This window comes from Pseudophryne corroboree, chromosome 9 (assembly GCF_028390025.1).
Source record: "Pseudophryne corroboree isolate aPseCor3 chromosome 9, aPseCor3.hap2, whole genome shotgun sequence".
Lineage (NCBI taxonomy): Eukaryota > Metazoa > Chordata > Amphibia > Anura > Myobatrachidae > Pseudophryne > Pseudophryne corroboree.
The window spans coordinates 438,799,268-438,825,405 of NC_086452.1; the positions used below are offsets into that span (position 1 = coordinate 438,799,268).

Genomic DNA, 26,138 nt, shown 5'->3' on the forward strand with positions numbered 1-26,138 from the left:
GGCACTGGAGTGCATAACAGTCCTGACACCAGTACTTTCCTGCAGGCACTGGTGTGCATAACATATACCTTCTTCTAGCTGAATCTCCATGTAATGGTCTCATTAAAGTTTTCCCACAATCTTTCCTTGCTTACTAGTTCTTGGACAAAGTAGCATAATCTGCAACAGATTGGAGTTTTGGAAAGCCGATTTACCAGAATGCAGAGGTCATAGATTAACCTTTTGAGATGTTTTGTCCCTTCCATATTTTTCCCCTACATTAGGTTGGTTTTGCCTTGTAAATCAATTCTGCTCTAAGAAAATGGGCATACTCTCACAAAGGTCCCGCACATCCGGCAACACAAGGCCTGAACATTTAGCCCTACAAGTTTGAATAGCAGGCTTAGGGGGACATTTACTAAGCAGTGATAAGAGCGGAGAAGTGAGCCAGTGCAGAAGTTCCCATGGCAATCAATCAGCACTGAAGTAACATCGATAATTTGCATAATATAAAATCATACAGAGCTGTTGATTGGTTGATGGGGAAATTTCTCCACTGGCTCACTTCTCCGCTCTTATCACTGCTTAGTAAATGTCCCCCTTAGAGACACATTGAACTATTCATGCACAGTTAAATTTTGAGTGTGGATCATAGAGTCGACCACACTCAGGTAGACAGTGTCTAGGTCGACCACTATTGGTCGACAGTAAATAAGTTGACACCCAAAATAGGTCGACACAAGCATTAGGTTAACATGAAAAAGGTCAACATGAGTTTTTTTATATTTTATTGGTGACGTTTTCTTCGTTAAGTGACCGGGAACCCCAATTAGTGCACCTTGTCCCCTTGCATGGCTCGCCAAGGTGCCTTGCTGTGCTCGGCACAGGTTACCGTTCCCAAATGTAGTCCATGTGGATCGTAAAGTATGAAAAAGTAAAAAAAAATTGTGAAAAACTCACGTCGACCCTTTGTCATGTCGACCTAGTAACCACGTCGACCTAGAAACCATGTTGACCTAATGCATGTCGACCAATAGTGTTCGACCTAATGACTGTCGACCTAAGTGTGGTCGACCTAGCGATCGGTTACCTTAAATTTTACCCTGTGCCATCAAATGATCTGTAGATGTTCTCTATCTGCACTTTTCACTCTTAGGGATCTATTCATGAAGCAGTGAAAAGTGTGGAGAAGTGAGCCAGTGTAGAAGTTGCCCATGGCAACCAACCAGCATTGAAGTAACATTTATAATTTGCATACTATACAATTGTACGGTGCAGCTGATTGGTTGCCATGGGCAACTTCACCATAGGCTCACTTCTCCACTCTTTTCACTTCTTCATGAATAGACCCGTAAGTCAAATGACTGACAAATATTGAATGACTATTAAGCCCTATAATTAAAATTACTCAATATAAATCATGTGAGGTAAAACGGTTCCGGTATGAATGGTCGACCATGTTATGGTCGACAGTCATTAGGTCGACCACTATTGGTCGACATTGACATGGTCGACATGGACACATGGTCGACACATGAAAATGGTCGACACATGAAAGGTCGACACATGAAAAGGTCAACATGAGGTTTTTAACTTTTTTGGGAGTCGATTTTTGCGTAAAGTGACTGGTACCCCAATTAGTGCACCGCGTCCCCTCGCATGGCTCGCTTCGCTCGCCATGCTTCGGGCATGGTGCCTTCGCTCCGCTACCGCCTCGCTCTGCACAGATTACCGTTCCAATCGTAGTCCACTTGGATCGTAAAGTATGGAAAAGTTCCCCAAAAGAAAAAAAAGTTAAACTCATGTCGACCTTTTCACGTGTCGACCTTTCACGTGTCGACCATTTTCATGTGTCGACCATGTGTCCATGTCGACCATGTCAATGTCGACCAATACTGGTCGACCTATTGACTGTCGACCATAACATGGTCGACCATGTGAACGGATACCAGGTAAAACACAGGGATCTGATGCAGGTGAAAACAGTTGAGTCTGCAGTCATTCCAGTTGCTGTGACATCACTGACCCCGCCCCTTTCTATGAATCCACCTATCCACAGAATACATTTTTGCAGAGCAAGAACACAGTCAGTCAGTCAGTCAGTCATTCTCTGCCTGCTTGGTTCCATTAACACCTACTTCCTAACATGGCAACCTGTTGCAGGGGAGTTAAAGAAAGTGCATATATGGACTTAAGTTAACATTTTTAAACACTGTCGTATCCATGGTACTGAAAAAGCAACAGAGCATTGATGCTGCGTTTGTAGCCCATCCTTTGATTGAAGCTAGCACTGTATGTACTGCCGCCGCAGTCTGAATGTTGATTTAATGGTGATTATTCTAAGGGCTTTTCACAGTGTGTGCCAATGAGTTTGTAGTCTAAAACATACAGTTCTAGGGCAAGAACCTCCCTTATATAACACAGATGTGGATTACTCAAATCTGCAGCCATTTCATCAGCAATGATCACTTTTTTATGTATGCAGTTACCAGTGTAGATTGGCGTCGCTCCTGCCATTTTGTGGAGGTATAGATGTATATTATTGAGGTAACAAAATATGGGCCGTCCTTATTGAATATATCCTGTTTCTCCATTCTAATGTAAGCCCTTGGAACTCTTCAGCACAGAAAACGTTCTGAGTGAGGGGATCCCAGAGGTAAACATAGAAACATAGAATTTGACGGCAGATAAGAACCACTTGGCCCATCTAGTCTGCCCCTTTTTTATTTTATCCTTTAGGCAATCTCAACCCTTTTTTAACCTTAATTCTTTGTAAGGATATTCATATGCCTGTCCCAAGCATGTTTAAATTGCTCTACAGTCTTAGCCTCTACCACCTCTGATGGGAGGCTATTCCACTTATCCACTACCCTTTCTGTGAAGTAATTTTTCCTTAAATTTCCCCTGAACCCCCCCCTCCAGTCTCAGTGTATGTCCTCGAGTTCTAATACTTCTTTTCCTTTGAAGAATGTTTCCCTCCTGAACTTTGTTAAGACCCTTGATATATTTGAAAGTTTCTATCATGTCGCCCCTTTCCCTTCTCTCCTCCAAACTATACATGTTAAGATCTTTTAGCCTTTCCGGGTAAGTTTTGTGATGTAGGCCATGCACCATTTTAGTTGCCCTTCTTTGTACACGCTCTAATGTATTTATATCCTTCTGGAGATAGGGTCTCCAGAACTGGACACAGTATTCCAGATGGGGCCGTACCAATGACCTATACAGTGGCATTATCACCCCCTATCAACCCCTAACACGTGCTGAATAATGAAACTGCTGACATCTTGGGCTCCTAAATGACCACATCCTACTATGGAGACATACTGTATGAGGACGCGTTACAATGGATAGGACCATTTTATGACACAACATGAGACTCTTTCAAACTCATCTGTATGTTTATCAGTGTGTTGTTTTTTTTTTTTAACCTTTGTCAAAAACTGCACTAGAAACCATTGTCCCTAATACCAAGTGGTATTTTACTGACGCGTTCCGCCGCAGTATTATGTTTAAATGTGTTAGAAGGCCAAAAGTGATCTTTAATGATTGTAAAAAGTGCAAGTAGGGTAAGAGGTTAGCATAAAAAAATAGTATTATTTTTATTTATATAGCGCTGACATATTGCGCAGCGCTCGAAGCGGAGGGGATCCTGACATAACACATGACATCATGAAACAGAAGGTAGAGGTGGCCCTGCCCAAATAAATGTACAAAGGACTCATGAGTCATAAGGGGAATTACCGTAATGATATAAAAGAGTAATTACACTTGGGAGTTTTTACAGAGAGTGTAATTCCGGAGTATGTATTTAGAATACATTATACAGTATGTTGTCTCTTGTAAATGTTGCGTAATCAACCGGTGGCCATTCTGCTGCAAAAGGAGCACTGGGCCTCAGGACTTCATTCTCAATGCTGCGGCTGCTTTTCAGTACACTTATGCTAATACGACAACCATCAGCCTATGCCGATAATCCGTCCATCTTTATGCAGATGCCCGTCCTGTCCCCACTGTTTTATAATTGGTATCTGTGCTTACACCCCACGCCAGGCGTTCTATCGCCGTTTGCACGCTGCAAATGAGAGCGGAAGTCAACCTACACGGCCACAGCACTCACACGAGACGGATCAGTTCCGTGGTCCCACCAAGTTGCTACACACAAACTCCTATTTGACAGAAAGAGCTCTACGTTAATGAATAGGCTACATTTTTAGGTTTCCTTTTGCTTTTAGCCACATGGGGGTATTTCATTAGGGCCGTTTCTTCGCCTAGGCGGAAAAGCTGCACTTTTCGCTATTTTTTAGGGCAAATGGGAATTCACCCTATTCAATAGCAGGACCGTTTTTTTCGCCTAGGCAAAAAATTTGTCGGGAGCAAAAAACATGTGGATTGTCGAATCCACGTGTTTTCGCTCCTGTGCTGGCAAAAACCCGGGCCCTTTTATGCGATCTTAAGCCATTTTACGCCAATGCCTTTTTCGCAAAAAAAAAAAGTGAAAAGGCTTTGGCGAAAAATCCTTAAAAATGGGCAAAAATGGCCCCCAATTAAATACGCAGGGGTTGGAAATTAAAAAGCTCTAAAATTATCGGAGCTAATTGAATAGCCTCATTAGGCAGCGATTTACTAATGAGGTGCACTTGCGCGGTTACCCAGAGAAACCAGTCATTTATTCATATTTTTTAATCTATTGTAGATTGGACAGCGAAAATTAATGCCTGATTGGTTACTATGGGTGGCCACACTCAGTAATTGACCCCATAGTAACCAGGAGCTGCATATGTGGAGTAGTTTGGCACTTCAGCATGTTTTATGGCTTAAATAATAATGTATTTATATATCGATTGCAATTTAATAAACTAGAGAGTGTCTGGGTTTATGGAACAGACGTACTTGTTAGGATCACCAGCGGTTGGGGAAAGTAAATACTGAAGTGTGATTCAGTGGTATAGAATGTACCTATGCGGCGCTCTGGATATTTATGCAGGATGACTGTGGCAGGGAGTTTATTTCGGGACTCTGCAACAGTGGAATCTTGCAATCGGCTGTCTCCACAGAGATTAACTCAGAGCTGGGATGTAGACTACAACCGATTGATTTTCTGATACAAATGAAAAGCGGTATCTTTAAATGATAAGGAAACAGACATTTGTGCACTTAAGAAGGGGATACAACTAGTCATTAGAGGGCACTTTCTTCCCTGACACTGATAAGCCCTTAAACTGGCAATGCTTTAAGATTAAAGCAGCAATCCAAAGAAACGTGTTTTTTTTTTTTAATCATATAAATCAGTGATGGGCTATAAGAAGCTTTGAAATTACTTGTCTCATTGGGGGAGGGGGTCACTAGGTCATTATTATTCATCAATAATTCTGTACAGTGTCATGTGACTTCTATGGCAACCACAGTCATGTGGCATATAGGGCCTCATTTGATGCGGTCGCAAAGCAGCTGAAGTACGCAAGTCGGTCAATTTTTCGTATTGCACATGCATTTGAGTCACACTGCGCCCGCGTAGAGATTGAATTGTAATGGAGGTCACAACGAGGGATTAGTCGCAAAGTGAGTGTCAGAAAGCCAGGTTTGGGGGTGGTGACGGGGAGTGCGTCAGCCAAACGCAGGTGTGTCATGGGCGTTCAGACAATGTTTTCTCGGCTTACATAAAATAGCAGTTGCGATCTCGCTTGCTACTGGAGAGCAGTTCGGCCTGCGTGTCTTCAGAGGCACTCAGAATCTGCATGGGGACCCAATCTGCGATGATGCTACTGATGTTTCCGCACTTACACCATCGGACGGAAATGAGGAGACTGCAGTGGGCGTCCCTATGCTCAGGTTAGCTTCTGCCCATACTAGTATATAATCGCAATTGCGGATGGCAAAAAATAGCAACAGCAAACGCATCAGCAACCACATCTGAATGAGGCCCATAATATAGTGAAAGGCTTGGCACCGCCGACCCTCCAGAGTCTATTGTAAAAACCTCCTTCTCCCACCTCTGCATTGACTTGGCATGCTAAGAGTTGTCAGTCTGTGGGTGTACGACTGGCGGCCATATTGATCTCCCCTCCAGAGAGGTTTTTTTGTTTACAGCACAAAGTAATCTACACTGAGGTTTAAAACACACAAGAGATGTTGTAAAGACACAGCGAAGGTTTTATGTGGGGTGACAGCGATTAGGGGTATACATGCAGGAGACACTGAAACGGAATGCATCTGAACTGATCTTGTAGCAGATATGTTCCCGTAAGTTGCTTTCTACAGTATTTGCTTCATCCATAATGAGAAAGAAGAATACAGACAGCTGCGGATTCATCCTCCGGGATCATAGTGTTCATGGGTTTATCTCATCCTTGTGTAAAACGCCTGTGTTTCACAACGCAGTACTTGGCCTTTTCTTGCTGTATCTAATTTGCAAGAAGCCAGAAAGTGCAGGAAAAGTTTGTTTTATTAATTTCTTTACAGTTTCTCTGTCCCTACAAGAGCTGTGACAGCAGCTGGGCGCGTGTCCCTCCCAACGTTAGGAAGGTCCAAACTAGGCCATAGGAGACTGGGCTAACAGGGTCACCACATGGGTGTGTCATAGTGTGTGTGGCCACATCACTCTCCCAGTGGGCATATTATGTGTTCACTCACGTAGCAACACCCAGCCTACACCTAACTGAGAGAGAGGGGGAGAGGTTTCAAACCTCGGAGAGAGATAAAGTGGAGCAGTTGCCCAAAGCAAACAATAAGCTCCTGTCATTGATCTAGCACAGTCCATGAAATGACAGTTGCCGATTGGTTACCGTGGGCAACGTCTCCACTTTATCTCTCTCCGAGGCTTGATAACTCTCCCCCTGAGGGAGAAACAGTACAGCGGCCGCTCTCCACAGTAAGACCAGGAAAGTTGAGACCTTTGTGCAACGTGTCATTCACCTAATATACAGATGGAGTTGAGCCAGGGCAGTCAGACTTCATCCCCTGCTGTAATGACTTAATCCCCTGATGTATTGTTCTCTCTGTATTGTATTGCAGCTGAGAACAATAGATGAAAGGTTTATGCTAATAAGCCTTGGTGCACCTAGGTGCAGCAGAGAAGCCAAGATGAGAGTGGCTCCTCCTGTAGGTAACAGCCACGTTTCCTCTGCTGCTGTGTGTACACATAATGTATAGCCAGTGATGCTTTTCCCCTATACAGCAGCGTGGAGGTGTTGTTGTGATTTGTCGTCCTCTTGTAGTGTAATTAGAACAACAGTTTATATCTGGAGATTATTAGATTTCCCCGAACTTGCCCCACACTGAGAATGACTTTCGGCAGACTTCCCGCCGGCCGGTCTGGCTCGTTGCTGTCTAGAGAAACATTATGCTGGTGTCCTGGGTAACCTCTGCTGTGTGTGATTATCTGGAGTGAGAAACTTTTCTATCAGCTTCCTCCGCTTTCAATCAATACATTATTATTGCTGGCAGGAGAGACTGGAAGTAATACAAAAAAAAAAGCGAACTTCACAGTTCGACAATAAATCATTCTTTGCAGGATAGTGTACTAGCAACCGCAAACACACTGCAGAGGGCAACGTGCAAGAGGTATAAAGTACAAAGAAACACAAACCTTGTACGACTTTGGATAGACTCAGAGCCAAACATTTTGAAGAGAAAATTAGCAATTAGCAAATGATACCTAAAAAATAGAAAAATCAGTGTATGGACTTATAATATGCCATAGTGACTTAATTTATACCCAACATCATAGGTGTAGCTACAGTAGGCTGCTACGGGGCCAGCACTGACCCTGCACCTAGTTACACTGCCAGCCACACACTCACCTCCCGATCCCCATGGGCGGCTTCTTCTCTCTTAGCAGTGTGCAAGCTCATCTGCTCTTCCGGCCGCCTCCGCCTCTCCTCACTTATGCTGGGAGGAGGCGGGACATCCCTGGACCACAGTCACACCTCCTTCCAGAATCTGCCAGCGAGGAGAGATGGAGTCGGCCGGGGCAGCAGACATTGCTAAAGAAGAAGACGCCTGCAGGGATCAGGAGGTGAGCGTCGGGGAAGGGGGGGCTTTTGCTTTGGGGCCCCCTTAGGTCAAGTTACATCCCTGCCCATCACTTAAACAGATTGCTCTTGACGCTGAGTTGAAAGAAAATCAGACGGGCATATATATATATCTCACCCATAGGCATCCGGAGACGTGACTGCATCTGCTTGTGTGTCTAGTTTACTTCTAGTCATTGTCATCAGTGAGTTCACGCGCCTACCCAATGCTACGTGCAAAAGACACGCCTCCAAACAGGCGCACCTCGACTTCTGCACAGCTCTGCATAGCCTGTAGTTGCATTAACACACCTTCAGTTAACTTTTACTTGAGAGCGCCCAATTGCAATCCTGTTCCGCCTTTCCAATCCTAAGTGTAGATGCAATCAGAATGCTTCCAAAGTATATTGCGAATTCACGCTACCCTGCATCAGCCCCATTATCCTTCAATGATCTCACTGCTTCCTAGCGATCTGATAGGTTACATGATGGTCATTAGCCGGCAGAATGACAACCTACATTACATGCGAGCAAGCAGCGCACAGGAAGCAATTAACAAAGTACCAAATAGTCGAGTCACAATGCAAAATCAGCAAATTGTCCCTCTGCGTGACCCAGTACCCAGTTTGTGTTGCCTTTGTACTTTACAACATGAATCTTATCCTGCTCTTTGTGTAATATATAAGTGATGTATTAGAATGTAAGCTCTTACGAGCAGGGCCCTCTTCCTTCATGTGCTTATTCTGCTCTTACTTAAATCATATTCAACGGCCCCAAATCCCTTGGTTTTCTGCCAGCTGATACTTATGTCAGTGTCGTCTGCTGTAGCCATGTTTATTTACCCTGTACTTGTCCTATATTGCCTTCAACTGTAAAGGGCCCTACAGACTGGGCGACCCGCCGCCGAGCTGCCCTACCGCCGATACAGCAGACGGGTGACCCGGCGGCGGGGGGGAAGGTGACGGGGGGGGGGTGTGAAGTTTCTTCACTCCCCCCGTCACCCGGCGCCATAGCAATGCATGCTAATATGGACAATCTCGTCCATATTGGCCTGCATGCATAAGCAACAGGGCACCAGCGATGAACGAGCGCGGGGCCACGCATCGTTCATCGTTGGTGCCTCCACACAGCATGATATGAACAAGTTCTCGTTCATTAATGAATGAGAGCATTCACATCGTGCAGTGTTATCTGCCAGTGTGCAGGGCCCTTAAGTCACTGTTTTCCTGTTTTGCTTAGTCATTTATGTACTCTGGAAGTGGGCGCTGCGGATCCCTTGTGGCGCCATATAAATAAAGGATAATAATAATATTGCTGCATTATTATTCATCTAATGTTTGTGTCATTTTGTTTCCAGAATGGAATTGTGCACAGAGATATAAAGCTGGAGAATATTCTTTTGGATGAAAACTTGAATGTAAAGGTGAGTACAGTGATTAGAATCCTTTGTAATGTTTGTTCCTACTGTCTGGTGGCGCCCGGCTCCCAATCTGTACTTCCCTAGGCTGTGTACACACCTGTGTAATTATCAGGCTGGTCACCGGATAACGGCATAGCTATGTATGGGGGAGGGTTAGCTGATAAACGGCTTCAAACGCTCCTGCAATGGGCGGATCACGAGGTCGCATCTTATCAGCTCCATGTGTACGGGGTGCACGCGCCAAGATAATCGCTGCTTACACCATGGACTACAGCTGGTCGTGTAAAGAAAGAAAGAAAGGCAGTGTTAATTTGACAAAAAAAATAAGAATTTACTTACCGATAATTCTATTTCTCATAGTCCGTAGTGGATGCTGGGGACTCCGTCAGGACCATGGGGAATAGCGGCTCCGCAGGAGACAGGGCACATCTAAAGAAAGCTTTTAGGATCACATGGTGTGTACTGGCTCCTCCCCCTATGACCCTCCTCCAAGCCTCAGTTAGGTACTGTGCCCGGACGAGCGTACACAATAAGGAAGGATCTTGAATCCCGGGTAAGACTCATACCAGCCACACCAATCACACTGTACAACTTGTGATCTGAACCCAGTTAACAGTATGATAACAAACGAAGTAGCCTCTGAAAAGATGGCTCACAACAATAATAATAACCCGATTTTTGTAACAATAACTATGTACAAGTATTGCAGACAATCCGCACTTGGGATGGGCGCCCAGCATCCACTACGGACTATGAGAAATAGAATTATCGGTAAGTAAATTCTTATTTTCTCTAACGTCCTAGTGGATGCTGGGGACTCCGTCAGGACCATGGGGATTATACCAAAGCTCCCAAACGGGCGGGAGAGTGCGGATGACTCTGCAGCACCGAATGAGAGAACTCCAGGTCCTCCTTAGCCAGAGTATCAAATTTGTAAAATTTTACAAACGTGTTCTCCCCTGACCACGTAGCTGCTCGGCAAAGTTGTAATGCCGAGACCCCTCGGGCAGCCGCCCAAGATGAGCCCACCTTCCTTGTGGAGTGGGCCTTTACAGATTTAGGCTGTGGCAGGCCTGCCACAGAATGTGCAAGTTGGATTGTGCTACAGATCCAACGCGCAATCGTCTGCTTAGACGCAGGAGCACCCATCTTGTTGGGTGCATACAATATAAACAACGAGTCAGATTTTCTGACTCCAGCTGTCCTTGAAATATATATTTTTAATGCTCTGACAACGTCCAGTAACTTGGAGTCCTCCAAGTCGCTAGTAGCCGCAGGCACCACAATAGGCTGGTTCAAGTGAAAAGCCGAAACCACCTTAGGGAGAAAATGAGGACGTGTCCGCAGTTCTGCCCTGTCCGAATGGAAAATCAGATATGGGCTTTTGTACGATAAAGCCGCCAACTCTGAAACTCTCCTGGCTGAAGCCAGGGCCAGTAGCATGGTTACTTTCCATGTAAGATACTTCAAATCTACAGATTTGAGAGGCTCAAACCAATGAGATTTGAGAAAATCCAAAACTACGTTTAGATCCCACGGTGCCACTGGGGGCACAATCGGGGGCTGTATATGTAGTACACCCTTGACAAAAGTTTGTACTTCAGGCACTGAAGCCAATTCCTTCTGGAAGAAGATTGATAAGGCCGAAATTTGAACTTTAATAGACCCCAATTTGAGGCCCATAGACAATCCTGCCTGCAGGAAATGTAAGAATCGACCCAATTGAAATTCTTCCGTTGGGGCCTTTCTTGGCTTCACACCACGCAACATATTTTCTCCAAATGCGGTGATAATGTTGTGCGGTCACTTCCTTCCTAGCCTTAATCAAGGTAGGAATAACTTCCTCTGGAATGCCCTTTTCTTTTAGAATCCGGCGTTCAACCGCCATGCCGTCAAACGCAGTCGCGGTAAGTCTTGGAACATACAAGGTCCCTGCTGAAGCAGATCCCTTCTTAGAGGTAGAGGCCACGGATCCTCCGTGAGCATCTCTTGAAGTTCCGGATACCAAGTTCTTCTTGGCCAATCCGGAGCCACTAGTATTGTTCTTACTCCCCTTTTCCGAATAATTCTCAGTACCTTTGGTATGAGAGGCAGAGGAGGAAACACATACACTGACTGGTACACCCATGGTGTTACCAGAGCGTCCACAGCTATTGCCTGAGGGTCTCTTGACCTGGCGCAATATCTGTCCAGTTTTTTGTTGAGGCGAGACGCCATCATATCCACCTTTGGTTTTTCCCAACGGTTCACAATCATGTGAAAAACTTCCGGATGAAGTCCCCACTCTCCCGGGTGAAGGTCGTGTCTGCTGAGGAAGTCTGCTTCCCAGTTGTCCACTCCCGGGATGAACACTGCTGACAGTGCTATGACATGATTTTCCGCCCAGCGAAGAATCCTTGCAGCTTCTGTCATTGCTCTTCTGCTTCTCGTGCCGCCTTGTCTGTTTACGTGGGCGACTGCCGTGATGTTGTCCGACTGGATCAACACCGGCTGACCCTGAAGCAGCGGTTTTGCCAAGCTTAGAGCATTGTATATATCGCTCTTAGCTCCAGTATATTTATGTGAAGAGACGTCTCCAGGTCTGACCATACACCCTGGAAGTTTCTTCCCTGTGTGACTGCTCCCCAGCCCCGTAGGCTGGCATCCGTAGTCACCAGGACCCAGTCCTGTATGCCGAACCTGCGGCCCTCTAACAGATGGGCACTCTGCAACCACCACAGGAGAGACAACCTTGTTCTTGGTGACAGTGTTATCCGCTGATGCATGTGCAGATGCGATCCGGACCATTTGTCCAGCAGATCCCACTGAAATGTTCGTGCATGGAATCTGCCGAATGGAATTGCTTCGTAAGAAGCCACCATTTTTCCCAGGACTCTTGTGCATTGATGTACTGACACAGTTCCTGGTTTTAGGAGGTTCCTGACCAGTTCGGATAACTCCCTTGCTTTCTCCTCCGGGAGAAACACCTTTTTCTGAACCGTGTCCAGAATCATTCCCAGGAACAGCAGACGTGTTGTCGGGGTCAATTGAGATTTTGGAAGATTCAGAATCCACCCGTGTTGCTGAAGCACTACTTGGGTTAGTGCTACACCGACTTCCAGCTGTTCTCTGGACTTTGCCCTTATCAGGAGATCGTCCAAGTAAGGGATAATTAATACGCCTTTTCTTCGTAGAAGAACCATCATTTCGGTCATTACCTTGGTAAAGACCCGAGGGGCCGTGGACAAACCAAACGGCAGCGTTTGAAACTGATAATGACAGTCTTGTATCACGAACCTGAGATACCCTTGGTGTGAGGGGTAAATTGGGACATGCAGATAAGCATCTTTTATGTCCAGGGACACCATGAAGTCCCCTTCTTCCAGATTCGCTATCACTGCTCTGAGTGACTCCATCTTGAACTTGAATTTCTGTATGTACAGGTTCAAGGATTTCAGATTTAGAATAGGTCTTACCGAACCGTCCGGCTTCGGTACCACAAATAGTGTGGAATAATACCCCTTTCCCTGTTGTAGGAGGGGTACCTTGACTATCACCTGCTGAGAATACAGCTTGTGAATGGCTTCCAATACCGTCGTCCTTTCTGAGGGAGACGTTGGTAAAGCAGACTTTAGGAACCGGCGAGGGGGAGACCTTTCGAACTCCAACATGTAACCCTGAGATACTATCTGCAGGATCCACGGGTCCACCTGTGAGCGAGCCCACTGATTGCTGAAAATCTTTAGTCGACCCCCCACCGCTCCTGAGTCCGCTTGTAAAGCCCCAGCGTCATGCTGATGGCTTTGTAGAACCCGGGGCGGGCTTCTGGTCCTGGGCAGGGGCTGCTTGCTGCCCTCTCTTACCCTTTCCTCTGCCTCGCGGCAGATAAGACTGTCCTTTTGCTCGCTTGTTTTTATAGGAGCGAAAGGACTGCGGCTGAAAAGACGGTGTCTTTTTCTGTTGGGAGGGGGTCTGAGGTAAAAAAGTGGATTTGCCGGCAGTTGCCGTGGCCACCAGATCCGATAGACCGACCCCAAATAATTCCTCTCCTTTATATGGCAATACTTCCATATGCCTTTTGGAATCCGCATCACCTGACCACTGTCGCGTCCATAAACTTCTTCTGGCAGATATGGACATCGCACTTACTCTTGATGCTAGAGTACAAATATCCCTCTGAGCATCTCGCATATAAAGAAACGCATCCTTTAATTGCTCTAGAGTCAATAAAATACTGTCCCTATCCAGGGTATCAATATTTTCAGTCAGGGAATCCAACCACACTACCCCAGCACTGCACATCCAGGCTGAGGCTATTGCCGGTCGCAGTATAACACCAGTATGAGTGTATATACTTTTCAGGGTAGTTTCCAGCCTCCTATCCGCTGGATCCTTGAGGGCGGCCGTATCAGGAGACGGCAACGCCACTTGCTTTGATAAACGTGTGAGCGCCTTATCCACCCTAGGGGGTGTTTCCCAGCGCGTCCTAACCTCTGGTGGGAAAGGGTATAATGCCAATAACTTCTTAGAAATTAGCAGTTTTCTATCTGGGTTAACCCACGCTTCATCACACACGTCATTCAATTCCTCTGATTCTGGAAAAGCTACAGGTAGTTTTTTCACCCCCCACATAATACCCCTTTTTGAGGTACCAGCAGTATCAGAGATCTGCAAAGCCTCCTTCATTGCCGTGATCATATAACGTGTGGCCCTGTTGGAAAATACGTTTGTTTCTTCACCGTCGACACTAGATTCATCTGTGTCGGTACCCGTGTCGACTGACTGAGGTAAGGGACGTTTTACAGCCCCTGACGGTGTCTGAGACGCCTGAGCCGGTACTGACTGGTTTTCCGGCCGTCTCATTTCGTCTACTGACTTTTGTAATGTACTAACATTATCACGTAATTTCATAACTAAAGCCATCCATTCCGGTGTCGACTCCCTAGGGGGTGACATCACCATTACCGGCAATTGCTCTGCCTCCACACCAACATCGTCCTCATACATGTCGACACACACGTACCGACACACAGCAGCCACACAGGGAATGCTCTAATCGAAGACAGGACCCCCTTAGCCCTTTGGGGAGACAGAGGGAGAGTTTGCCAGCACACACCAAAAGCGCTATAAATGTATATAAACAACCCTAAAAGGTCTTGTTTTTGTTATAAGCGCTTTTAATATATAAACATCGCCAATTTATGCCCCCCTTCTCTTTGTTACCCTGTTTCTGTAGTGCAGTGCAGGGGAGAGTCCTGGGAGCCTTCCTCACAGCGGAGCTGAGCAGGAAAATGGCGCTGAGTGCTGAGGAGAATAAGCTCCGCCCCCTTTTCGGCGGGCTTTTCTCCCGGGTTTTGAGAAATCTGGCCTGGGTTAAATACATACATATAGCCTTAATGGCTATATGTGATGTATTCTTTGCCACTAAAGGTATTTAATATTGCTGCCCAGGGCGCCCCCAGCAGCGCCCTGCACCCTCCGTGACTGGTCAGTGAGAAGTGTGTAGCAACAATGGCGCACAGCTGCCGTGCTGTGCGCTACCTTCATGAAGACTGAAGAGTCTTCTGCCGCCTGTTTCCGGACCTCCGATCTTCAGCATCTGTAAGGGGGGTCGGCGGCGCGGCTCCGGGACGAACCCCAGGATGACCTGTGTTCCGACTCCCTCTGAAGCTATGTCCAGTAGCCTAAGACTCCAATCCATCCTGCACGCAGGTGAGTTGAAAATCTCTCCCCTAAGTCCCTCGATGCAGTGAGCCTGTTGCCAGCAGGACTCACTGAGATTTAAAACCTAAAAAAACTTTTTCTAAGCAGCTCTTTAGGAGAGCCACCTAGATTGCACCCTGCTCGGACGGGCACAAAAACCTAACTGAGGCTAGGAGGAGGGTCATAGGGGGAGGAGCCAGTACACACCATGTGATCCTAAAAGCTTTCTTTAGATGTGCCCTGTCTCCTGCGGAGCCGCTATTCCCCATGGTCCTGACGGAGTCCCCAGCATCCACTAGGACGTTAGAGAAATTAATTTGATAGATGGGACACGTTCTATTTGCCAGCGGACGGGATCCCGGCTGTCATGATCCGTCAGCGGAATCCCGTCCGCCAGAATGCCGGCAGTGGGGTGAGCGCTAGAAAGCCCCTTGAGGGCTTTGTGACTAGCTGCGCTCGCCACAGGTTATATTCTCCCTCTACGGGTGTCTTGGACACCCACAGAGGGATAATAGCCTGTGTCGCAAGTATTTTATCCCCTGTCGAGATTCTGGTGTCGGTGTTGTGACTGCCAGGATCCCGACTGGTGGTATTTTAACCACTTCCCTGATAGATAGATAGATAGATAGATAGATAGATAGATAGATAGATAGATAGATAGATAGATAGATAGATAGATAGGGGTGTTTGGGTGGGTCGGGATGGAGCCACTACGTGAATGTGGGAGAGAAGCTGGAGGCAGAAACTCTGGTGACCTTGGACTGTTAAACACATATATCTCATTAGCAGAAATATCCCTCATAACTTAATATACTCTATCCTCAATATTCCTCACACATAAAGCTCTAAGCACTTACCTCCCCTAGCAGCAGTACAGCCAGAGGCCAGAGAGAGGAGGAAGATCCCATGGTCAGAATGCAAAGCTTTCTCCCCCTCTGATTCTGGTTGTATGCTAGGGTCAGGTGGTATGCGTACTGGGGTCAGGTGGTATGCGTACTGGGGTCAGGTGGTATGCGTACTGGGGTCAGGTGGTACACATGCTGTGTACAGGTGGCACGCGTACTGGGGTCAAGTGGTATGTATACTGGGGTCAGATGGTACACGTACAGGGGTATGCCTAACTTGACCCCAGACCGCCACACTCAATTCTCTACAAATCAAAGAGTAGAGCCAATTGGAGGGGGAGAAAGGTTTGCCCATGGGATTTGCCTCCTCCCTCCGTGGGTTCTGGATGCGCTGCTGCTAGGGGGGGGGGTAAGTGCTTGGAGCTTTTTGAGCGAGGCATATTGTAATGTTATAATTTGTAACTTTCTGTTGTATATCTTTCACTTTAAAAAAGTTTTTCAAAAATTAGTAGAATTGTTGGAGAACAGGGCAAAATGGCAAACGGCGGGCACATATGGAGATAAAAAAAAAAAATCTGTTGTGGTAAAAACAGGGATTTATAGTCGCCCTGTTCATGCCTGAGTGCTGTCACCAGTTCTCAGGAGGTTGACAGCTATTTTCGAGCAAGCAATTCAGCTTCAAAATAAGACCCAGAGGGGGTCATTCAGACCTGATCGCAGCAGTAAATTTGTTAGCAGTTGGGCAAAACCATGTGCACTGCAGATGGGGTAGATGTAACATGTGCAGAGAGAGTTAGATTTGGGTGGGGTGTGTTCAAACTGAAATCTAAATTGCAGTGTAAAAATAAAGCAGCCAGTATTTACCCTGCACAGAAATAAAATAACCCACCCAAATGTAACTCTCTCTGCACATGTTATATCTACCCCACCTGCACTGCGCATGGTTTTGCCCAAATGCTAACAAATTTGCTGCTGCGATCAGGTCTGAATTACCCCCCATTGTCTCCAGCATTTCATTATATAAAAACACTTCACTGTCAAAGTAACATTTAATACCAGTGATCAATAAGGTGTCAGCAAGGGGAGCCAGGCCAAAATACATGATTTATCATTAGTGTGTGCCTTGTAGGAACAAGAAATCTCCCTCTGAGTACCCAGAATGCATTATCTGCTTGTGCCAAAGGTTCCCCGTCTCCAGACGGGACTATCACTTGTAAGAGGCAGGAATGCTAATGGGCTCTGAGCTGGACACCCCACCGGCTTCTCAGTGGCAGTGTATGCTTTCAGCTGTGATAAACTGTGGGAATGACCCAGTGCCAAGAACCAACCTATTTTCCACATATCGCACAACTTAAATAGCTTAAATAGCTTAAAGATTCATAGGACGGCTAAAAATAACAAGACGTAACAATTGACTAACATCCTGCTGTTTCACTAGCCTTTTAAGGAAGGTATGACAGGTTTAACATTGTGCAGAACTATGTGCGGAATGTCTGTGTTTTAGCGTAGCACCGGGAAAACAACCTAACACTATTTAATTGGATCCTTCTTCAGTAATTAATTCTATTCCTGACAAATAGCAGGATGTATTATCATTCCTGGAATTTCTTTTTCTAGGAAATAATCCTAATCCTTTGTTTTGCGTCTTCTCTGTCCGCCTTCGTGTTATTGTCACGTGGAGAGCGCGACGAGGAATTATAGGCACCTACGCTGAACAAATCGAGAATAGTCTCTTGACTTTTAGGATGCGTTATGTTTTGTTTTTCTCCTCCAGTTTTAATTCAAACCCGATGGAAAGCTTATGAAGACTCCGATAGCTTCACTTCTCCAGCCCCGTTCTTGCCTTACTGTTATCGCTTTTGCCAGCTGTCTTTTACATTTAGGATTCTTGAGCCTAATTCAGCGTGAATCGCTACATTGCAAAAAACACAATTCGCCCGATTATTGACAGACCACGCTGCACACGTATAGCACACACTCGAAGACCGAAGTGCAATTGCTGTGCGTTCGCAGGGTCAGTGAGATGCGATCGCAAAGTGATTGACAGGGAGTGACCATTTGTGGGAGGCAACATGGCGCTTGTGGGGGGGGGGGGGGGGGGTTGGGAAAACTCAGGTGGATTATGGTCATTTCCGTGTGGTGTATCTGACGTCAGCTGCGATTGCTGCGACTTAAAACATGGCGCCCGGTGCGACTGCATGCACATTATTCTGAGTAGCCCTGCGTCAGTTATGCGACGGCATACGCAAATTTGTGAATGCAGGGGTGGGCATCTTTTTTGATTTCTAGGCGGCTCTTCACATGCGTTTTTTTTTTAGCAGAAGTAGCGGTCCAAGCTGAAAAGGCCCCTAGTCAACAAGTAGTAATAAGAATTATTCTTCATTTATATAGCACCTTGCTCCCAATAGGACTGAAAGCACTTTCCTTTATTGCAGAGGGTGAGGCAGCTGTTTGGGGTGCACTTAGGGCCGCAGAGAGCTCAGGCGGGCCAGTGAGACTAGGAGGAAGAAGCTATGCTCTGGCAGTGTGCTGTTGGGGGCGTGTCTGCACTATATTGGGGGCGTGTCTGCACTATATTGGGGGACACAGTTAACGCCTCTCCTATAAATCCAGGCCCCAGGAAGATATTTTGTACCGTCCATTTGGTGATCTGAATGCCCACAAGCCTTTATAGTATGCATTTACAGTGTGGTCAAGCATTTTTGCTAGATTAAAAGAAATTAATTTTGTAACAAATGTATATTTAACGCTTGCTTGTTGCGATATCTGCTGTACATTTGCCAATGCACAAGTAAAATGACATACCCTGTAATTTTAAAGCTTGCAGATTTTGGTCTTTCCAACCTCTATCAAAAGAATCAAGTCTTGGAAACATACTGCGGTAGCCCGCTGTACGCATCACCGGAGATTGTCAAGGGACTTCCGTATAACGGACCAGAGGTAAATACGTGTCTCTTCGCTGTATCGTAGTCTTTCTCACTTATAAATGGTTCTTCCGGATTCTTGAATATGAGAATACTTTCCCAAAATTCTAAAAGAATGCAATATTAAAGTTTTTTTTAAAAACAATATAAAAAGACGTACACCTTAAAAGGGTGTAGTATGATATGTCAACATGCATTATATCGACATTTATTATGTCGACTCCACAAAGTCGAAATGCTTTTGAGCAATATCAAATTTTGGGGGTCATTCCGAGTTGTTCGCTCGTTGCCGATTTTCGCAACGGAGCTATTAAGGCAAAAATGCGCATGCGCATGGTACGCAGTGCACATGCGGTAAGTATTTTAGCACAAAACTTAGTAGATTTACTCACGTCCGAACAAAGAATTTTCATCGTTGAAGTGATCGGAGTATGATTGACAGGAGTGGGTGTTTCTGGGCGGAAACTGGCCGTTTTCTGGAAGTGTGCGGAAAAACGCAGGCGTGCCAGGATATAACGCGGGAGTGTCTGGAGAAACGGGGGAGTGGCTGGCCGAAGGCAGGGCGTGTTTGTGACGTCAAACCAGGAACGAAACGGCCTGAGCTGATCGCAATCTGTGAGTAGGTCTGGAGCTACTCAGAAACTGCTAAGAATTTTCTGTTCGCAATTCTGCTAATCTTTCGTTCGCTATTCTGCTAAGCTAAGATACACTCCCAGAGGGCGGCGGCCTAGCGTGTGCAATGCTGCTAAAATCTGCTAGCGAGCGAACAACTCAGAATCACCCCCTTTGTCCGTCTCTACAACTCCCAGCGAGCCAGATACTTAATTTTGGATGGGGCATACGCATACAAAAATAAATAGACCACCAAAATTCATACATTCCAATGTGGTAATAGCTGATCACCAACGGACATCAACTCTATGATGTGTTTAATTAGACTGTTGGTGTTTTTTTACTTTCCATAAATAATGGTATTGTTGTTGTTACAGGTTGATTGCTGGGCCCTGGGTGTGCTTCTCTACGCACTAATCCATGGAAGCATGCCGTTTGACAACAGCAATTATAAAACACTTGCAGAACAGATTGGGAGTGGCCAGTACAGAGAGCCTCCTCATCTCTCCGGTCAGTGCAAGACTCCACCTTTCCCTAATATGCCTAATATATAAGATTATACTAGTATTTGATGCATTGGGGTCTGTGTTGGCTTCCATCAGCTGAAAACTCGCCTGTTCCCTGGATTTAAATCTCCCACAAACTGTGGCTCCGTCGCAACAGCTAGCTAGAAACATCTGCTTAAAATGCGCAATGGAAAATGTTATCTCTTTGAACGTAGGTGTCACGGTGTGCCGGAGCCCAGTTCCCACTTACCGGGTCTGGCAGTGCTGGTTCCCCTGGGGCTGCACTGTCGAGGGCAGGTGCCAGCAGGTTCCTGCGGCATTTAAGTCCACCTCATTGCCCAGCGGTCTCCTTCCCAGCTGCTTCGGGAACCGCTGGAAACTCCTGACTCTCGGCTGCTACTGAGCAACTCTGCTCTCTTGTAATGATCTCTCGGTTCTGATTTTGGCTGTTCCTCTGACCTGATTCTACCCATCCCCTGGTACCGCATTGCCCGCCTGGTTCTGGCGATTTCAGTCTAGTACGCCTCACTTTGATCAGTCGCACTATTTTCCTTCAGTGCCTCCAGTGTTCACCAACACGTACATAGGGGGTCATTCCGACCCGATCGCTCGCTGCAGTTTGTCGCAGCGATCGGGTCGGAACTGCGCATGCGCCGGTGCCACAGTGTGCCGGTGCATGGCAGCCGTCATTGCCTAGCGATTGCCTCTAAGGCAGAGGCGGTCGCTAGGCGGGAGGGGACTAGAAGGCGGCATTAAGCCACCGTTTAGGGGGAGCGGTCCGGCCAACGCAGACATGGCCGGACCGTTGGGGGGGGTGGGCCACGGCGGCTGTGTGACGTCAGACGCAGCCGCTGCGGGCCGGGGATCGATGAGTAGCTCCCAGCCAGCACGCTAAAGCTGCGCTGGTCGGGAGCTACTCTTGAAGTGCAAAGGCATCGCCGCTGTGCGATGCCTTTGCACTTCTGCAGGGGGGGGCGGCACTGACATGCGGGGCGGACTAGCCCTATGCTGGGCGTCCCCCCGCATGTCAGTGTGAATGATCGTAGCTGTGCTAAATTTAGCACAGCTACGATCAACTCGGAATGAACCCCATGGTAACCTAGACAGAGTTCCGTGAGCTGCACAGCAGGTGCCGCAAGACCCAAAGCCCCTTGCTCTGGGTTTTAGTAAATCCTACTAGTACGGGTAACATTCATACCATCTGTCTGAGAGTTGTACCACAAGGGAAGATTTGTCTTTTAGCATAATCTGTTTTGCAATACAAATTGTTTAGAGAAGCAGATTGTCTTGATTTTTGTACAGGATATTTTAAGTTTAAAACATCATGAGAACTCGGACAATCATTCAGTAAGAAAGCTCCAATTAAAAAATGATTTTACTGATTTCTTACAACGTTACGGTTTTTGACAAAGATCTTCTGAGCAGGCAGATAGTTAAAAGATAACTGCATAACCAGCGATGCTGTGACAGGCTGCGAATTTCTGTAGATTCATGAGATATGTTGGCATTTTATATTTATTATATGTAGTAATAATAGTATTCGTTCTTTTGAAACAGGAGCTTGTGGACTGATCGACTGGATGCTGACAGTAAACCCAGCAAGGAGAGCTAGCATTGAAGATATTGCCAATCATTGGTGGGTTAACTGGGGGTATGACACTGTGGTTTGCGACTGCGATCTGGTACCTGAGTGCCAGTCTCCGCTGCTGGCACGGTACATTGAGTGTCAGAACACACCCGGTTTCAAAGGAACAAAAAAAGATCAATGTAAAGTCCAACCGGGGGAAGAGGAAGAATACGAAGCTTGCCTGAGAAAGTCCAAAAAGGAGAATGACATTAATCAGTCTCAAGAACCCGAGCCGAATGTTCCTAGACAAAAACCCAAAGGGATCCTGAAGAAGAGGAGCAGCTTTGACAGCTCTTTCTTAAACTCCAATTTCTCCGAGAACCTGTCTCAGAATCGCTTGGAACTGAGCAGAGAAGCACAAACCACATCCGCCTATGACTCGCACAAGTCAGTTCATATCGAATGCTCTTTCAGTATGCCAAAGAAAGGCATTCTGAAAAAAACATGTGAGAGGGAATCGGGTTATTCATCTTCCCCGGAGAGGACCATTTCAGTCGAAAGCCAGAAGACCTACCTCAAAGTGCCAGAGCAGAAAGCCAAGCCAGAGAAACACACAAAGAGGAAAAAAGGCATTCTAAAAAACAATGGCCGCTTTTCAAACAGCTTGGATCTGTCAGGTGACTGCCCAACACTCCGGCTTTCAGACTCCGACCTTGATAGTCCACAAAGTCCAAGTCGGCCGTCGAGCGTCATTAGCGATGACAGTTTTCTGTCAAGTGATTCCTTCGACCTGATTGACGTATCTTCTGAAACAAAATCTCAGCTCTTCTCCTATAGTGCACGGAGCAATTTCTACAGTTCCGAAGAGGAGAAACAAACCTAAGGGGACTATTTGCAATCAAGACCGTAAAACGATAATGACCAATATTTGTTTTTACGCTTAGGTCAAACTATACAGAACTAAACAGACGATTGAAAAGTCAGATTTGAAGTTTGCACATCTTCAGCGCGGCAACTGCAGCTGCACTGGAACTTGGAAAACAAATTCCGCGTTGATAGCTGTGAACTATTTTGTAAGCTGTTATACGGCAAGAGATCAAGTAACTTGCCTTGGGCTGGGTTTTCACGCCATAATAAATTTGGTGCCAGCGCTGAGTGTATTGTAAAGCTCACGCTGCAGTGTAATTTAAGCAACACGTGGGCTTCAATCTGGCAGGACATGCTGGGACTTGTAGTTCCACAACAGCTGGAGTGCCGCGGCCTGAATAAATTTGTGGTGCCCTAGTTTACGCTCTCCAGTTTATAATGTTTTTAGACAAAGTTTACATAGTATCACTACATGAACAGTTGACAATCAGCTGGTGTTGCCCCAACCAGGGGGTAAATTTACTAAGATGGGAGTTTTATTTAAGATGGGATGTTGCCCATAGCAACCAATCAGATTCCAGGTATTATCTTCTAGAAGGTGCTAGATAAATGAGAAGTAGAATCTGATTGGTTGCTATGGGCAACATCCCATCTTAAATAGAACTCCCATTTTAGTAAATTTACCCCCAAGTGTTTTCTGAACTCGGAGCCTGACTGACAAACTCCAGAAGTGATTATTGGTCTGTAGTATTTATCACTACATGTGGCCGTACCAATGAAATAAAAACTTGGGGAAAGTTGGCTTTATGTTATGATAGAGAAAAACAGTCCGCCAGCCACACACATTTAGTGAAAGAATGTTTGCAGATAAGATGGTGTATTTCTTCTCAAGCCAAAGGAAATGGTTTAACAAAATATGGAAATGCCAGAGCATTACACTGAAGAACGGTATATAAATAATGGTATTAAGACGCACTTTGTTCTGCCTTCCAGACAACAGTAGAAAACAATGGCTCTTTTTAAGGAAGTAAAAAAGAAAACAATCCACATTAGCTGCCTTACTGGCACATACCAGCACATGTTACCTTGATTATATAAATATATTGCCCCCCCAGTGTGAGGCTTACTGTAAGAGAGACAGGCAAATTCCCGTATCGGCACCGTTTACACTGCACCCGGGTGCAGTGTCTTGTGGGCCGGCACTTAGAGATGATGTTGTGTTGGATTCCCGGGAAAGTGGACCCGGGGTTTAGGAGAAGGACCCTTTTACACCGCCTGCAGTCCAGGGATTTTGCGCGCTCCCGTGTAAAATCCCGGGATATTTCAGGTGGTGTAAAAGGGGTCTTACTTACACACAATGGTCATTTATGAAGCCCACCAGATACGCACTGCAAAGCACCTTAATTTTAGAATTAATTTGGAGATTGTGTGTGCCTCTTTGGGGATGCCTTTGCAGTTTAGAAGTGTGCCAAGGGTTGTGTAGATGCGGACAGTGCTGCACCTTGGCAAAAATTTCCTCCTTGCGTTCTAAACCTATGTACCGGGTGAGCGAACTAGGCGCGTCTGAGCGATCAGGATCCTTTGCGCATCCGCAAGTGCCTTTTGTGCTTTGTAAATGCCCTCCGTGTCACTTCTAGTTCAGAGAAAACTGTAGGCTGAATGACTTTTGGTGCCTCAGGGGGTCATTCCGAGTTGATCGCTCACTAGCAGTTTTTAGCAGCCGTGCAGACGCTATGCCGCCGCCCACTGGGAGTGTATTTTAGCTTAACAGAAGTACGAACGTTTTTATCGCAGAGCGCCTGCAAAAAATTTTTTGTGTAGTTTCAGAGTAGCTCAAAACCTACTCAGCGCTTGCGATCACTTCAGACTATTCAGTTCCGGATTTGACGTCACACACCCGCCCAGCGTTCTCCCAGCCACGCCTGCATTTTCCCTGGCACGCCTGCGTTTTTACGAACACTCCCTGAAAACGGTCAGTTGCCACCCAGAAACGCCCACTTCATGTCAATCACTCTGCGGCAACCGGTGCGACTGAAATGCATCGCTAGACCCTGTGCAAAACTGCATCGTTTGTTATGCCCGTATGTCGTGCATACGCATTGCGCCGCAAACGCATGCACAGAACTGCCTTTTTTTAGCCTGATCGCTGCGCTGCGAACAAATGCAGCTAGTGATCAACTCGGAATGACCACCTCAGTCCACAAAGTAGCTACTGCTAATATGGGTAGATGACGGGTAAAGGTAAACTAAGGCTTCACCAAGCAAAATGGCCCAACACACATCTAATATTAATTCAGGTTTTTATAAAAACTGTTCTGCACGGAACTGTGTATGAATGAAAGCATTGCTCATAGCAACCAGTAATATTTTAACTGATGTAGTACAGTTCACAAAATTTAAGCAAAATACCAATTGACGGCTGTGGACAACACAGCCGTATCTACACGGCGACCAGTGGAAAAGTTCTCAGAAACGTCTCTTTGGTGAAATGTTTACACATAACTCTCTTTTTAACTTTTGAGATGAAGTTTAAAAATGGATCTCTGAGATTTGTTCAATAATAATAACCCTGACCTAGTATTCTGTGTACACTGCTGTGAAACTATTCCATGCCTTAAAAGAAAAAGAAACACTGCAACAGACATTACACATTAAGGAGTCGCACGCTAGATAGAGACCAATACAGACGTTAACATGTTCTTATTAAAACAAGTGGCTACGAGTATGTAGCTATGCTGTCATTGTCATGTGACTTCTAGGGATACACTGTCAACAGAGGGAAAACAAATCGTGAATTGTCAGTCAGGCGCGATTGAGGGGGAGGAATTGCAGCTTGGCTTATATTGATTTGCCCTTAGTTGGTAGTCACGTAGACACAATAAATCCAGGGGGGGGATGTATCAAGTCTTCTAAAGAGTGAAGTTAGCACCCCCCCTCCTCCTCCCAGTATCATACAAACTGTGGGGAAAACATTTCCTATAGATTGTACAGTAGACAAGCTGCCCCTGCAGACTACGCTCCGAATCCCCAAAAATATAATTTATTTAATTGTATAGCTGGCTAACTGAGTGATAGCATAAAGCTAGTATTTATTTTGGGGTGTTAGGTGTATTATAAGTTAAACAGGCCTGATAATGCTACATTCTGGTTGCTCGCATTGTAAAGCTACAGTGTTAGGTTTCAGAATTAAAATACCGGATAACTTTTTTTATTTTTTATTTTTCAGTTTTGTTGAATAAAACATTGGACGTACGAGATAAGTGTACTTGTGATGTGACTGTTAGGATGGAGTTTACATACCCTGCTGTATGCTGGATGTGATCCTAGTTCTAGTTTTATTCTCAACAATGTTTCAAAATTAAAAACAAAAACAAATCAAATAAGACCCCTGACTCTTCTTCCTGAAAGGCTCTGATGCTGTAAAGTCATTTCACTGCTGCCGTTCAGATTGTCTCTAAGAACACAAAATTTATACTACGGAATTCTGACGGCCAAGTTACATCTTTCACACTTATTAATGATGGCTGGTAGGACGATTGATCTTGGAAGCAAATGAGGGCCCCATACACTACAACGATATGTCTGAGGCTGAAGTCGGATGTAATTTCCCTTGAACTCCCCCGGGACCTTCCCGGGAGTAATTCCATACGATTTGGTACTTTTGTGCTATTTTTGCATAAGATATATCGCATGCGATCGATGAAGCCGCTATACATCGCATGTGATA

At 45.8% G+C, this 26,138-nt stretch overlaps 1 protein-coding gene across 1 annotated transcript in view; it reads left to right on the forward strand.

The window, feature by feature from the left end:
* Positions 1–25,796, forward strand: part of LOC134958455 (NUAK family SNF1-like kinase 1) — a 49,449-nt gene extending 23,653 nt beyond the window's left edge. Inside the window, exons 4-7 of the mRNA XM_063941076.1 lie at positions 9,346–9,411; positions 18,756–18,875; positions 19,849–19,981; positions 21,535–25,796. Coding sequence (XP_063797146.1) covers positions 9,346–9,411; positions 18,756–18,875; positions 19,849–19,981; positions 21,535–22,427 — 1,212 coding nt within the window. The 3' untranslated portion in view covers positions 22,428–25,796. The remainder of the gene's footprint in view (positions 1–9,345; positions 9,412–18,755; positions 18,876–19,848; positions 19,982–21,534) is intronic.
* Positions 25,797–26,138: the final 342 nt, after the last annotated feature.